The following is a 17615-nucleotide window of genomic DNA, read 5'->3' on the forward strand; positions in this document are numbered from 1 at the left end:
ACACACACACACACACACACACACACACACACATATATCTTTCCTCTCTGTGTCTTCTTTCGTACACATTCAAGCAAGAATCTCATATCTCTTGCTGTCCTATTTACACCACCACTCAAGTCATTTGTTCCCACCATCACAATCATCTCATCCGCCCTTTCACCTCTCTTAATTGCCATAGCCACAGTTTCTGTCATTCCTCCTGGCAAACACTCCTCACGCATCCTATCTTGAACACCACGGATCATTGAGTCCCAATACATTACACCTCTTACCACCATATTCCTCGATTGCTCATGTACATCCCTCGCTCTCTCTTGTAACACTTTCTCTCTGTGTTCCCCTACTTACCTGCCTTCCTGATCTCTAGTCCCTGTGCTCCCTTGCATTCCTCTCATTCTTTCTCTCCTGCTGTTTCCAGTCTTTCCTCTTCTATCATTCCTATATCTGACACTCATTCCCTCTCTTCCACTTATCTTATTCTCACCTCTTCTATCATTCATACAACTCTCTCTCATTCCCTCTCTTCTACTGTTCCCATTCTCTCCTCTTCTATCACTCCCATAACTCTCTCTCATTCCCTCTCTTATACTGTTCCTATTCTCTCTTCTTCTGCCATTCCCAAAACTCTCTCTCAATCCCTCTCCTCTACTATTGTTCATATTTCTCCTCTTCTCTCATTCCCATTCCAACTCTCTCTCACTCCTCCTCTGATTTGCCTTGCATTCGTCTCTTCGATTCGCTTAATTTCATCTTTCACACTTCTCATTTCATTCCACAGACATTCCACCTGCTCTTTCAGCTCATCTATCTCTCTCTCTCTCTGTAAGTCAGCCATTCTTGTTTTCCATTCATCCTCCCAATTGAGACCATCTCCTAAAACTTCAGAATCATTCAACCTTTCCATACTCCCCACTCTTATTATTTTATTCATACTTTTCTCACTCTATCATACTTGTCTTCTCTCTACGTGGAGAATCTCCTGTCTCTGACTCTACGAGGTCAGTTGTGGTCATGTCTAAATCACCAAGTTCCTCCCATTGCCTGTATTTTACGCATATACAGTTTTCCCCCTTCTTTCTCCTGCCACATATACAATCGCCAGGACGCATACATTCCTCAAGTCCCGCATACTACAAAATTCTATCGCGCAAAATGGAGTCCTTAAATGGGGGGGGGGGTCTTGGCGATACACCATTTGTAATATTAACTGCCACTGCCGCCATTATTTAAAATAGTGTCTCTAATTAGTGTCAAAAAATAAACGCTAAATAAGTACAAACAATTTCAAACAGAACATTTAAGTACACTAGATATAAATAAAGTGAAATAACTAAATAATGAAAACTTATCCTTCGTCTTGTCTTCCACTGTTATGCATTCGATTCTGACCCCGTCTTCTCGGTAACCAAAATACACAATATCACGACAACTAACTTCAAAAAACAACCACTAACGGATACTCTATTCCAGAAAACAACTTAGCACTACAAAAACGTAAAAAAACGAACTATTCACCAATTAATAAGCACTTTCTATCACTTTCAAGTGTAAAATGTAAAAAATTTAAATGCTATTTAACTACTTTGTTTTATTTTGTTCCTAATTAATGTTATGCAGCTTTCTCTGTTATATATTAGCATGTTTCCTGTGATTTTATTATATTATAATATGTATATTATATGAATGTACATAGGTGTATATAATGATAATACATTACATAACCTTTTGTAACTTTATGCATAATGTAACCTAGACAAGCTTGTTGCTCTTAGGTTACACATATGATTGTCAAAATTTCATACCAGAATATGAAACTTACAATAAAAAAATAAATAAATTACCAAAATCGAAGGAGACGGCCATTTTAAAACTGCCTTCAACCTAATAGGTGTAGACTACTTAAAATCCATGGGGATTAATGATAAGATGTTAGCTCTAAAATCAGATACTTAATTTTTGTAACAAGTATTGTGTTTTGTGCTCAATGGCTGATGGTTTCAAATCCAACAGAATATCAACAGTTTAATAAATTTCCATATTTATTTTGTTCCTTTGGTGATGTGAGTCGGTACTATTAAATAATTAAATGAATACTGCTAATGCCTAAACCTTTCTGCATATCAGAATGTACGTTAAAGTTGCATTAAATTCCATATTTAGTATACACATTAGTTGAAACATTTTAATTAGATAAGTAAATTTAATATTAAGAAGTAAATAATAAGCTCAAAAATTTAGGTTTCAAAAAGTCCAGAGGATGAAGATGTTCAGGTTATGTTGCATTCTCGATCTACAGACAATCGTTCTCAACATCCAACACTTCAAGCTCAACTTCAGCAACCTCATTATAGTTCTCAACAACCACGGATGTTAACTCCACATTTTTCCCACCTTCAGTCACTTGCACCAAATGCCATGCAGGTATGTACTGTAATTATTAATAGTATTTATTTTATCTCCACATAACTTTATTATTCTTATTATTTACAGTATATTCTGAAATATCACTAGTCATATAAAAAGTGTAGTTTGTTATATTATGTGCCTGTTACAACAAATGGCTCACACACAAAACTATATTATACTGCATCTAACATAATATTTATAATAATAATTACAATTTTATTTCTTTGAGAAAATTAAGTCTAATTAAGAAAATGTTTTATATCATGTTTCTTAGATACTTCTATTTATTAAGATTTATTTAAAGGATGTTTACATTGAAGAAAACTTCACCATTTTTAACCTTCTTAAATTTCTTCTTCAACATTGATTTTCTTTTCTCTTGAGATCCTGCTAAGTAATGTCTAGCAGCAACAGTGCATCAATATCTCATACAATGTCTCATCAATACTATTCTCAATTAACATTTAAAAAAAATTTTCAGCATTTTTTATAACCTTGCTTACTAAGCAAACATTTCATTATTATATTCATAGTCTTCATATTATCCTAAAGATTTTTAATTTTTCCCTTTCAGAAACTTCGCTCAGAGTTCATTGAATAGTACTTTCTATTTAATTCTTATTTGTAGACAAGTTTAAAAAAAAAATTAAACATTTAATTATTATTTTTATTTTATTTTATTTTTTTGTTATAATGAAATACAGAACCTGGAGAATTTTTGTTATTACAAATGCCTTCTATTTCGGTTTCACAAAGATGGCCTTTTTTGCAGCATGTTCCTGGCTGCAGCACTGATTTCTGCCCAAATGTTCTCCTTCAATAGTTGGATTGTCTGGGGCTTGTTGACATACACCTTTATCTTCAGGTAACCTCATAGGAAGAAGTCGGGAACTGTTAGATCTACAGAATGTGATGGTCAATTAATTGCAGATCTTTGTGAAATAATCAAATGCTGATTTTCAAACTAACATTGCACAGTTTTGTTTTGTTGTTGTGTTGGAAACTTTTCCAACATACACCTTTTATTTTCATACACCTCATAGGAAGAAGTTGGGAACTGTTAGATCTGGAGAACATGATGGTCAATTAATTGCAGATCTTTGTGAAATAATCAAATGCTGATTTTCAAACTAAAATTGCACAGTTTTGTTTCATTGTTGTGTTGGAAACTTTTCCACGGTTAATTTAATTCTTATTTGTTCAGAGGTTCACATTTTAAACCTCTTCATGACTTATGAAGACTATAAGAAAATATATTCCACCCTACAAAATAGTACTATTCAGGAATAGGAAAATTTCATTAACTCTTCATATTCTTTGAAATTTTTCTTTTCCATTCCTTTATAGTAGGGGTGTCAAACTAGCAGTCTGTGGGCTGCATGCGGCCCACAAAGGAATTTCTTGTGACCACAAGATTTTAAAAAAATATGGTTGCTTTTTATAATAAAATAGAAATACCCTATTTACTCGAATATAACTTGCTCTCGCATCCCTGATTTTACTTTACGAAAAAATAAATTTAAACGTTTTGGATATACGTGGCACACGAAAATAAAGTTTAACCCCTTTCACGTCGGGGCGATAACTCACTCCCTGCAGTCAACAACATGCCCTCCCCAACTGCCACTATATTGTAGATGCAAGAAAAACAAGTAGTTTTATTGTACCACAGAATAAAGTACAGACACATTTGCTGTCTGTGTAATATATTTCTTTAGTGCAATTGGAGACAACTGGGATAAAAAGGGCACTAACTAATGAATCACATACCCCCTCCCACATTAACCATGCTGTTTAGACTCGAGCAAAACCATATGTTGCACCGGCAAACACAGTATCTAACTAAAAACTATTGTTTTTAGTTAGATGTGTGCAAGTGCGCCCACTAACTAATGCAAAGCTGCAATAAAATTCATAAATGTGTTAAAACTAAGTCATATAGAGTGAATGATGTTATGGCAGTTTCAGATATTATGGAATTCGGTTGAGGAGAATTAGCTTTTCAACTCAAATTGTCGGCTTGACTTTGTGTTTTGGTAACACAATCTTTTAATACTGCACCAATCATATGCACATCCTCATAGCTACTCTATCTCTATTGGCCTACCATTGCTGTCTATTTCACGCTCTGCTTTCACTTTTCATTAGTCATTCTTAAAATGTTGTTCATTACGTATCTAAAATCTTGTAAATTACTTGTAATTTTTACTTGGAATAATGGGAATGAAGATGATGCTATTTGGGTAGATGACTTTGACAGTGCATTCAAGGAAATCGCTCTCGAGACCAGAAATAGCGATAACGAATAAGAGATTCTTGGTAAGTCATCTCCATTTTCAATTTTTTTCCTGAAAACTTTAGTTTCCAAAAACGCCGCATATATCTTGCACCACGATTTTTAGCTTTAATTTTGGGGAAAAAGTGCAAGTTATATTTGAGTAAATACGGTATCAATTTATTCGTTTTCATACAACATTTATAGTTACAATATGGAATATTGTATGCAATGACCTGCTATAATATGGCAGGAAATGTATAATATGACAGAACAGGAAATGAATACCAGACCTATAGAAATGTCTGGACAAAATTTGGAGAAAAGAGCAAAACTAATAATAATAGTAAGTACCTGTTGGACTTCATGTCCTGAACAGGACTAGTCATTACTAACACTACACTTCAACATAAAGTTGTGCACATATAAACATGGAGGAAAGATACAGACAACAAAAGTCATATAAGACTACATTACTGTTGATAGTGATATCTTCATACTGGTTCAGGACACAAGAGTATGCAGGGAATTGGAATTAAATCATATCAGTGAAATGAAAACGTGCATGAAAGTTTGAAAAAAATCAAAATGAGCAGATTTCAGAGGTTAACTGTTGACTCAGTTATACAAATATTATTCAAGAGAAATGAAAGAGTTTCAAACAAGAACCAAGCCTTGGAGACAAATTGGCAGATGCTGAGAAAACATTGATTGTTTCAGTGAGAGAGGCATGTGAGGAAGTTGTCAAACAGATGGAAAAATCAGTACTTCATGGTGGACTCAGGAAGTTAAAGAGGATTCATGGAAAAGATGAATGCTTACTAAAAGATCCTAGCTAGTTATACCCAGCATGTGTTCTGAGAGAACATAGAGGAAAAATGCAAGAAAGCAAAGCTATGTGTAAAAGTAGCTAATCAAAAGCCATGACTGGTAAGAATACAGAAGATAAATAACATAAAGGTGGTAAAATGTTCTTCAAAAGGCTATTTCAAAAAACCTAGAAATAGAGACCAGAGTTCTGTAAAAGGAATGAGTTGATAAAGCTGACATGAAAACTGAAAATAAAAATGTTCTAGACATCTGGAAAAAGAGTGTCAAATTAAATGAGGTGATAAAACACTAGTAGAAGATACTCAAGGAATGCAATTGGAGTATCAGGATACTTCAGGGAGAAAAACAGCCAAAAACATGAAATGTGGAAAAGACAAAGACTAAATCTAGGTGTATGAATGGATGCAGTGAGAAGTGCATTAGAAGAGTGAAATAATATCTGACGGTATTGGAGTCCTGACAGATAATAGATTAATTGCTAGCAAGAAATCAATAATAATCCCAACTTTTGATGAAACGCTATCATAGGATTGTATTATCCCCTTAATAGTAGTACACATCAAGAATTTGATATGTATTATTAAAGGATTTACAGAATACCAAAAATGTCCTTCACCCAACTAGTTTCATTCTCATATCCTTTAGCATTGCTATGATACCAAGTGGGAACTCCTTTTCTTTGAAAAACTTTGTAACACCCAAATAATTCAAGCTTCAAGATCTTTTGTTGTTACTGTCTTAAAGCACTGATATCCTTGCCATTGTTACTGAAGTGCTACCAAAATGCAGTTCTGCCTTATATTTCACATAATAGGTCTCATGTTAATTTTCCTTACCTTATTACACACATCCAGACAAGATTGCATTTTCATCTTGTCTTCTTCAGTCTCTAAATGACTTTCTGTTCTTTTCCTCTGAAGACATTGCTTCTTACTATATGTTTCTAATGTTTGGCGAAGTGCACCGAAACCTCTTTAAAAACTATTTAAATTAAGGGGATATTAAATCCCTCATTGTTTCAAAACCGAATAAGAAACTCAAAGATCAGAATCAAAGAGTTTCATGCCGAATATAGTAAACTATAAAAGTATTGGCAACTACTAGCGTAAGCTAATGCCTGTAGTACAAAGTATGTAGTACAAACTAGGGCAACTTGTAGCAAAGGTGGGTAAAGCTCTGATCACTATTCTTGGTATTTCCCATAATGTAAAACCCATCTCCTAGGAGATGTATGATGTTATACATTATGGTGGGAGGTCACTACCCAGACTGGTTTCGACCTTTATTGACGTCTCATCAGTGGGTAGGTAGACCAAATTAATACCAAGGGTATAGCGAAAAGAACTTATATACTTTGCTATACGAGTTGTCAAAAAGGTGCACCCATTAAATTACTTAAATATAAAGAGCCAATAGGCTTCACTTCGGCGATGTAACACTGATGAGACCTCAATAAAGGTCGAAACTGGTCTGGGTAGTGACCTCCCACCATAATGTATAACATCATACATCTCCTAGGAGATGGGTTTTACATTATGGGAAATACCAAGAATAGTGATTAGAGCTTTACCCACATTTGCTAGAGTTGCCCTAGTTTGTACTACGTACTTTGTACTACAGGCTTTAGCTTACGCTAGTAGTCGCGAATACTTTTATGGTTTACTATATTCGGCATGAAACTCTTTGATTCCGATCTTTGAGTTTAAATTAAATTAATGTTACATCGCCGAAGTGAAGCCTATTGGCTCTTTATATTTAAGTAATTTAATGGGTGCACCTTTTTAATAACTCGTATAGCAAAGTATATAAGTTCTTTTCGCTACCCTTGGTATTAATTTGGTCTACCTACTCACTGATGAGACCTAAATAAAGGTCGAAACCAGTCTGAGTAGTTACCTCCCACCATAATGTATAACATCATACATCTCCTAGGAGATGGGTTTTACATTATGGGAAATACCAAGAATAGTGATCAGAGCTTTACCCACCTTTGCTACGAGTTGCCCTAGTTTGTACTACGTGCTTTAGCTTATGCTAGTAGTCGCCGATACTTTTATAGTTTACTATATTCAGCATGAAATTCTTTGATTCCAATCTTTGAGTTTCTTATTCGGTTTTGAAACAATGTGGGATTTAATATCCCCTTAATTTAAATAATGTTACATTGCCGAAGTGAAGCCTATTGGCTCTTTATATTTAAGTAAGCTCTTTAAAACATTTGATGTTATTTAAAAGAGGTTAAACTATTTTATCATTGTACCCTCCTTTTCTCTCTCAGTTTCATTCAAGTTACTTTCTCATGGATATTTCTGCTTTATTCATGCATCTTCTGTGAGTATTTTCAAATGTAGTGTTGCTCTGAATTGGCCACCATTCATTCATTCTTCCACCTTACTTTAAGTCTGTGAGTGCAAAGAAGCTTTTGATCAGTAGCCTTTTACTGTCAAGCTTCTGACCGACAAACCAACTTCTCATCCTCCTCTTCCTCCTTCATTCCATCTCCTGAGTTCTTTTGAACAGCATACATCATTTTGTTTTCTTTAAAGACTGTAATCTCTTACCCTTACATGGTAGTTACATGTAGGATTTTGTAGCCTCTTGTCTTGGATTGATAATAGTAATAAAGTTCAGTTCTGGTATTGAGGAAAATGAATTCTTTTGTTAAGTAGGGATAGACTTCCAGATTATTGTTGTTGTTGTCTTGTCCTTTGAAGAGTCTTAGATGTTTCCGTGCGCTCTTTGTACTGCTTTGGCTATGTCTGTGATTTTGTTTGTATAGAGCTGTTGTTCAGGATTAGGATCTATTTCTTGCAAGGCTGCTGTAATTGCTGGACAGGTAAAGATGTGAGTGGGTGTCAGTTCCGTATTGGGGCAGTTGTTGCAGTTTCTATATGTTCTCGTATCATCTGTATTGATCTTCATTCCTCTATAATGTCCTGTTCGTAGTCTTGCTATCGTAGTGGAGGTCCTTCTGTCAGCATTGATCTCGGGAATTTGATGTTGTATCACTGATTTCAATGGAATTAGTTTAGCTTTTGCTAGTGCATTGGCATCAGCAAGAGTTATCATATGAGTTTCTTGGTTGAGTTCTCTGGCCTCTTTTGCTAATTTATCAGCTGCTTCGTTGTGATCAATGCCTACATGAGCAGGAATCCATTGTAGAATGCAACTTTTACCTAAACACTTTAGATGATTTAAGAGTTTATGGATGTCTTGTGTGAGCTTGGTATTGCCATTTTTGATTGCCTCCATAGCTGATCTTGAGTCACTGTAAATTATAATTCCTTCAGATTGTTGAGATGATGATAGATTTAAGTAGGCTTCTAGTGCTTTAATTATTGCGTAGAGTTCGCTGGTAAAATTGGAAGCGATTCTCCCAGATCCAACTTTTATTGAAAGTTTTTCACCTTTCGGGAGTAGAAGGAGAACACCAGCGCCTCCATTAATCATATTGGTGTCTGATGATCCATCGGTATAACAAATAACCTGTTTGGAGGATGAAAGAAGGTTGATGGTATTTAGGCCTTTTTCTTTAAGCATTTCTTTTGGTTCTTTTTTTGTACAGAGTTTGGTAAGGTTTAGATTTATGAAGGTATTTGAAGGTAAAGGACTGGAAAATAGAGGTTCTTTGTTTATGTGGACATTTAGCTGATCAAGACCTATTTCTTTCCTGATAGTGTCATCATATTGTAAAGTCGATGATCTGTGAAGTCTGCAAATTTGGTTCCAATGTTCATAGGTTTTTAGGGAGACATGATCACTTTGGTAGCTTCTGATATTATTTATGAATTTTATGGTGGCAAATTTTCGTCTGTCCTCCAGCAGGTCAAGCCCACATTCCTGTTGGGCTCTGATGTTGTTAGTGGATGAGACTGCACCAATGATAATCTTGGATGCTTTTGCTTGTATTTTGTCTAGGTTTTTCTTTACCGATGAAGCCGAAGGTGACCAGATAGGTGCTGCATATTCCATTATTGGCCTTATTAGTGTAGTGTAAGTAGTTTTGAGGATTTTTGGCTTTGCACCCCAATTTGTTCCACAAAGCCTTTTCAGTATATTTAATTTTTTTAGAGCTCTGTTGGAAGTGTTAGAGATGTGTTGTGCAAAACGTAATTCCTGATCAAGCGTAATATTCCAGATTATTCATAAAGTTATGTAATCATTTCTATTCAAATGTAAATATATCAAAAGGCTGCACAGAATTCCTAGAATAGTAGCAAAGCAGAAAATTTTTCTTAATATATTCCTCTTCCATTGCTTTCATTGATGGATTTTATGGTCCATGTTAATTGCATGATCCGGAAGTATATCTGCAAGTCATTAATAAGACATACTTAATTTCATCTTTCCCAACAGTCACCTCAAAACAGATGCCACTTGCCATGCATTACTTATGCACTAACTCTAATGATTTATCTGAGGTATACTTTAATTTTTAATCTGTTCTCTTTTCAACTTTGGAAAAGCAGATAATACTTTGTTTGCAAAACTAGTTAGTGTTTGGTCCTGTTAACATAGATATTAATGATTATTGAAAACCCAAAAGGTGCTAGATTTTTGAAAGTAAGGAATATGTTGTATCCTCCCATTTTTAATTTAAACTTGTGCAAAATTAGTAATGCATTAATTTTCTTCTTGATAAATCATTTAAACAGAATGGATTTTTAATGCATTTGAAGCAAGAAGATAGAAATGTATGCAATTTTGTATACCAGTTACATGATTTTATAAATTATTTTAGGTGATGAATACTTCAATGCTGAGTGCTGCAGCAGGACAGCCCATGGTCCCTTATATGCCTTCAGTATCTTCTGCTCAAGGATCTCCTTTTATGACAATAGGCCCACCTCATTTTTCTTTAGGTCAACCTGGTGCACCACATTCCACTCAAGTGTCTCAAGTAACAGTAAGTATAGTTTATCAGCAACCAGATATTCTCTTTCAGTAAACTACAGATACATTATTTTGTGATTATCTGTAGTTAGCAATGCTTTATTCTGCATTTTTATGTAAATTCTGCAAATTTATGCAATTTTATATACGATTTACATGATTTTATAAATTATTTTAGATGATGAGTACTTCAGTGCTGAGCACTGCAGCAGGACAGAAAAAATTGTTGACAGCAGTGACAGATTGTATACCTTGAATAAAGAAGATAAAGCAATTTGGAGTCAAATGGATGCAATACGAATAAAAGAGGAATTGTAGAAGAAAAAGAGATTATGGAAGGTATATAAAGAGAAGGGTGGAGAATAGTTGCATGAGGAATATAAAGCTCAGACTAGGAAAGTGACTAGTGTTGTGAGGAGAGAAAAATTAGAATATGAATTGGAGACTGGCACTGCAATGTGACAAATAAGGGAGAAAATGATAATGGACGGATTATCTTGCTGGATGGAGATGGGAATCAGGTGACCAAAGTAGATGACATAGTTGAACCATTTAATGATCACTTTATTAGTGTTCCATCCTGGTAGTACAGGTTTTATTCCTAGAAGGATAATGAGTGGTGAAGTATTAAAAGTGAATGAAGAGGGTATATTCCAAATACTGAGTACACTAAATGCCAATAAGGCAGGGAGACTAAATGGAATTTCACCATATGTTTCAAGGAGATGTGCTATGGAACTGACTGTGCCCTTAACTGTTTAATGAGTCTTGCAGTGAGAAAGGTTCATAGAGTGGAAGGAGAGTAAGATAGTACCATTGCATAAGAGTGATGGTAGAATGGAAGTATCAAACCATAGACCTGTTTGTATTTCTTCTGTAGTTGTTAAAATTTTGGAGAAATTGGTAAGAACTCATATAGAGAACTGGGCAGATGAGGGTAATATTCTTTATGCAGGCCAGCTGGATTTGTTAAAGTGCACCCTTGTTTTAGTAATCCGGTTACTCCTTACAATAGAGTAACCAAGAGCAATGGATAAAGGTAAGGCATACACTGTCTTTTAGATTTTTGGAGTTTTGGTGAGCAATTAATTGGAGATATTGGTCATCTACTGCAGTTGTAGCCCATGGACTTCTTTTACCATATCTCCAGGATACTGTTTATGATACTTGGAATTGGTTCCACATCCTGTAAATTACAGAACATCTCACATGCAACCATCTGGCTATCTCTGCCTCTGTTGTTGGCTCGCCACCTAAATTCATTAGTTAAATGTCGTTCTCACTCCAGATACATAATGGAAATTGCTCAAAAATGCAAGCTTTTATACCATAGCTCATTTGCATATACTTGGAATGTTACAACACCACCACCCATTTGTATACAGTAAGCAGGCTCAGCATCACTTTTTACATAATGTACCTGACTTTCATTTCCCCCTCCCCTGATTTATCTCGATTTTTCTCTTTGTTCCTTGATTTAGGGAAACAGGTGTAAACAACTTCTCTTACAGATGTAGAAAATTTTTTCACTTGGTTATGAATTAAATTAAAAATGCCAAGAAATTATATTATTGTTTAATCCTTTATCCAAGTGTAAGCCTGGATTGTAGCCTTTCTTATAATGCAAAGATCATACACACCTGCAAGAATGTATGCTTTTCATTATGCGATACAAAGGCAATTAATGTGAATTCATTAGCTTCTATGTACAGGTAGCCTATTTGTGAAGAATCTTCATGCACAAACTTTATTTGCTTGCATTTGGATAAAGATTACAGAAGAATATGATTTCTTGGTTGCTTCTGTTATCATCCCCCTACAAGTCATTCTCCAAACAGTCACTCGATCATTATGTGGAATTCAGGCACAGATTCTAATTTAATAATCAATTGTTTATGTTAATATTTTTTTTACCCATAATATCTAACATCTTCAGAGCATTGGACAAAGATACAAAGATAACTAGATCCATTTGAAACAATTAAAATTCAGTATGTAACACAGTGGACACAGTTGGAATATATAATGCCAACGGTATTTATGTTACGTAATGGAAATATTAAGTTAAATAAATTTCTTTCATATAACCATTTCCCTTAGTATTATTATTATGTGACACCTTCAAGAACTCATTACTGAAGGACACTCTGCTCTACACTACTTAAACTTCCACTTACACACAGTGCCATTTACTGCCACTAATAGCTAGCAGTAAATGGCACTTTCTGGGAGGAAAAACTCTGCTACCTCTGTATGAGGAGAAGAGTTAAAAGGCTAACTTGTTGAAAAAGTCCATATAAAAATTAATGCTTTCATCATGGTGAGAATCAAACTCAGGTCTTTTCCAATGAAAAGGTGAAATTTCCTGTCATTTCTCCAGTTACACTACTGAGATGCTCAAGATTCAGCCAATAATAGAATTTAAGATTTAGTCAATGATGGAATGCTTTATGAAACTCCTTAACCAGTTGCTCGGATTAGAAAGAATTCAATGAGGCAACATCATTTGATTCCACAGACCAGTGGTGTTCAACCTTTTTTACTATGCAAGCTACTTTTCTATAAAAAGTTATTCGGGAATCTATTCTCTTATATGCAAGTTATTCGGCGAGCTAATCTCTTATATAGATCACATTCCCCCAACCTGATATCTGATTACGCACAAATAAACAACTAAAAAAAATACACAACTAAAAACTTTATTTGTGTATTTAAAAATTTATTTATCACTTTTAATTATTTTAATACAACAAAAAAAAAATATATATATATATTGGAATAAAATATTTATTTCTCTATTTTGGAAAACCAAAGTTAGAAAAAACAACAGATTTATTACAAACTCACAAGTTACAGGAAATGCTGGTTGATTAAAAAAAAAAAAAAAAGTTAATGTGAAATTTGGCATTGTTTGGACCTTGCAATATTTTCATAGTCAAGTTGATATGAAGAAGTGGCCAATCACAGACAATCATTTTAATTTCTTAATTGGTTTTTTATGACGGTCATATTTGAAAAAGCGAATTCTGACAAGTATGTCGATCCAAAACACAACAGAATTTTTCGTGCAGTATCAGTTAATATTGGGAATTTTTCATGTGCATACTTCCAAATGACTTCATTGTTTATTGATTTTAAATGTAAACTATTCCGAATGTTTATTATCTCAAGTTTTACTTCAGCTTGGTTTATATCAAACTGCCCACTAATTTTATATGAAATTTCTGTGATGTTCAAATTGTCTTGAAATGGATTATTGATAAAATATACAATCATTTCAGTTTTATTAAAATCTTTAAATCTTGAATTTATTTCTTCCTCAACTAATTCTATTTCACGAATAAATTCTTTTAAATCATAGCAAAGCATTTCTTCATTTTGTTCAAAAAATTTTAATAAATATGGGAGATGTCTAAATTCGTGGTCATTTATTTTTCTTTAATAAAAGAAAGTATTGTTGGAAAGTTTTTATTGAACTAAACATGTCAATTAAATTTTTATCTCTACTGATAGATATCAGTAGAGATAAAATTCTATTGTGGATAAATATCTCCTTTTTCATTGAGAAAATTTTTTATATCGTTAATTAATACAAGAAATCTTTCTAAAAATTGACTTCTGCTGAGCCAGCGAACATTATTGTACAACAGAAGTTCCCTATCATCATCTGCTTGTAATTTAAATAACCGCCGTTGCAGGGCTTTTCCTCGAACAGAATTTACAATTTTAAATGTGATATCCAAAACATCTTTTGTGTTTAATCTTTTACTACACAGTACTTGTTGGTGAATAATACAGTGGTACGTTAAAAAATCCGGATATTTGTCATTGTTTTTACATAATGAAATGAAAGCTGATTTATTACCTATCATTGCAGGAGCACCATCAGTAGTAATAGACACATGTTTAAAAGGCGGAAGTTTGTGTTGTTTCACAAATTCATCAAATGCCGAAAAAATGTCTTCTCCCAATAATAGTATAATTTTCAAAAGTTCTTCTTTACTTGAATAATCTTGAAATACCATGCGAATAAATACCACTAACTGAGCAATATCAGTGAAGTCATTTGATTCATCAAATTGTAATGAAAACGCAACACACTGGTTAATGTTTGACATTAACCTGGCCTGGAAACTTTTCTCTGACAATTTGAAACCTTGTCTGTGGCCGCCTAGAAGTCTCTCTCTAGTGACATCTCATTCTGGAAGTGGGAAACTCCTCTCTCAAGCAACATGGATCCGGGCAGTCTCTCTGACGGCGATTCTGGACCGGGCGGCCTCCTCTCTGACAGCAATTCTGGAACCGGGACCCCTTCTGCTTGCTTCAGTCCCTTTTTATTAGGCCTCCTCTGAGGCCTTGCATGAAGTTCGGCAACCCCCAAAGAATCGGTATGAGTCTTTCATCTTAAGTTTCAAGTTGGCACGCCTTTTGTTCTCCTCCACTTTCTTTTGATTGTAAGTTGCCGGCCATCGGAAAGTTGTTTGAACTCTTTCTAACTGACTTTGGAGATGTTTACACTTAGAGCCTGCAAGCCTCTAAGTGTAATTGTTTCAATAACAATCTTTCTAATAATGCTGCCATGTACAGCTTCGGCGACAAAAACATTGCCTTTGTTTTTAACACTCTAACATATTCTTATTAAAGCAGCATATACAGTTAGCTTCAAAAGAGTTATTTACAAAAACATCTAATACAAACTATACCGAGACAAACAAAGTTTATTTTTTTACAATATTCACATGGGACTTAACCTAAGTAAAAAATCGATGTAATGTGCTTTGGAATATTTAATATTTAAGCTACAATCGAGTTTTTACACTTTGCTTATAATCGTATTCACTCGGCTCGCTGTTTGACTTCCACTGATCCGAATTAATTCATTTACCTGGACTTATAAGAAAATTACTGATTTGACAATTTTAACGAAAAATAAATAAACAATAGCAATACACTTAAAGCAAATTAAAAATAATACAAAATAACGATAAATAAAATATTATGTTTTTAGTTTTAATTAAATTTGCAAGTAAGGAAGAATACACAAGAGATCGACTAAAAATCGCTATACGGTCGATCGCGATCAATGGGTTGAACACCCCTGGTCTAGGCTAAGCCAGATTTCCCAAGTTGAAAAAATTTAGTATTCATTTCTAACATGTATTCTTCCTTTGTTATTTCAGTAGCATGTACTATGCTTTAAAATGGATCAGGCTGCAAGAACAAAGAGCTATACAAACATCTTGAAGAGAACACTGATCAATTTTATCCTTAAGCATAGGCAGGATGAAGGATATTTTTCTCACGGATGAAAAGAATGTAAAATAGTGAACACCTTTAGCATAAATGTGGTGGTGATTACATAAATAAATGATTTTTGACTATGATTATTATCCATGTCTGTTTTATTTTACTGATTCTTACAGCATTGTGGACCACTTCTGAGAAGAGTTATAGCTTTAAGGCTGTAGTCTGCATATGTTCATTCTACCATCTTGGTGCAGTGTAGTAAATCTGGATTTGGATTATTGACATATTTCTGTGGTTTATAGGTCCATTTTTTTCGATTCTGTGACCATAAACTAAATTTAATAGTTCTGTCAGAAATGATTCATACTAAGGAAGACAGACCTGGGTTTTAATCCTGTCAAGGATGCAAAGGAACAATTTTAGCTCTTTTATTTGAGTTTAAGTCATCTGACTTCATGTGGAGAAAACATGTTTTTTTCCATTAAACAGAATTGACCTAACAACAATAAATGATGGCCAACTAAAGAGCATAGTAAAACTGCCAGCAGAACTATAAATTATATATTTAGTTTAATCCTTTATCCAAGTGTAAGCAAACAAAGTTTGTGCCTGAAGTATCTTCAGGACTGGGGCAACTCATGGCAAAGGTGGTATAAGTTCTCATCACTTGCCTTAGTATCTCCCGTAATGTAAAGCACATCTCCTTGCGGACGTGTATAATGCTATGCATTAAGGGATGTCACTACCCAGACTGGTTTCGACCTTTATTGGGGGTCTCTTCAGTGGGAGCCAGACCCAGAGGTGATACCAAGGTTGAAGCAATGCAGAAGTCATATTTATTATGACTTCTGCACAGGATCAGAAATTGGGATCAAAACAAGTAAAGTTTGTGTATTTTAGGCTGTAGAATTTAAAAATGGAATTGTCCCTTCCCCAAATGCACCCTGGGGTGGTTTGTCACAAGTATGCCTTAGCTAAGTATTTTTTAGGAGATCTAAAAAAATATATTGCATAAAATGAATTAAACAGCCAGAATTCAAGTACTACTTGCGTATATTCAGTATATACAAGTACTACTGCAATATGCAAGTTGGCTGATAGTAAAGTAAGAAAATAAAACATGAAAAAAAATTTCAAGTTCTTTCTCATGAGTTCATCATTTACATTCCATGTAAAAATGCCAAACTTAGAAGTTCCTCTTTATAATCTACTTTGACTCAAAATTTCCTTGCCACACTTTGTTGCATTTGTTATCATTTCTAATGATTTCTGTAGTCTAAATACTTAGACAGGGAATTCGTCAATAATTGATTCTATATTCATAATTCACATTGATAGCTCTTCTCTAATTCCACTAATCAAGGAAATGCCAATTATGTGCAGTTATTAATGATCTAACTAAACTGTCTCCCTATACAACAGTATACCTGTTGACCATCATCATTCTCCAAATATCCTGGAACTTTCTTTACCAGTTCTCCTTCCATATATACTGCAGATATCAGCTTTCCTGTTGATAACTCAGTTTACATAACCTTATCCATATTTCCTTTTCTAGGGAACATCCTTCATCCAGCCTTTCTCAATCTTATGTCCTTTGTCACTACAGTTTACAAAATCAGTGACATCTGTGATTCCTTCTCCCTTTTTGCATGTTATACTGTTTTAATCCTCCCTATCCAAAATCTTGCACTGAAGAAATAACCAAAATAGTGTTTGCTGGAATGAGAGCCCTCATCCCCTTCACTATTCAAGCCTTGGTTCTTTGTAGTTCTTTCTTTTAGGGTTACATGGTAGTCAGCATTCACAGTGAAGAATTTAGAGACACAACACGTGTTAGAAAAATTACTTTACTTATCATTAAGAAAGTTCTTAAAAAACTTTCCTAACACATGTGTTGTGTCTCCATAAATTCTTCACTATAAAATCTATACAGATTTTGAAAGGGATCAAACACAAA

The 17615-nt window shown here is 34.2% G+C and overlaps 1 protein-coding gene across 2 annotated transcripts in view; it reads left to right on the plus strand.

Annotated features, from left to right (window-relative positions):
* The window catches only part of LOC150094599 (uncharacterized), a 429939-nt gene that overhangs the window by 397562 nt on the left and 14762 nt on the right, over positions 1 to 17615 (plus strand). For both annotated transcript variants that reach the window (XM_090411060.1, XM_090411061.1), the window contains 2 exons: positions 2242 to 2424; positions 10257 to 10421. In XM_090411060.1, the coding sequence (XP_090267186.1) occupies positions 2242 to 2424; positions 10257 to 10421 (348 nt within the window). The remainder of the gene's footprint in view (positions 1 to 2241; positions 2425 to 10256; positions 10422 to 17615) is intronic.

The sequence above is a fragment of the Typopeltis vanoorti genome, chromosome 21, assembly GCF_054136105.1.
Source record: "Typopeltis vanoorti isolate ZY-2024b chromosome 21, IOZ_Tvanoo_1.0, whole genome shotgun sequence".
In the NCBI taxonomy this organism is placed as follows: Eukaryota; Metazoa; Arthropoda; class Arachnida; order Uropygi; family Thelyphonidae; genus Typopeltis; species Typopeltis vanoorti.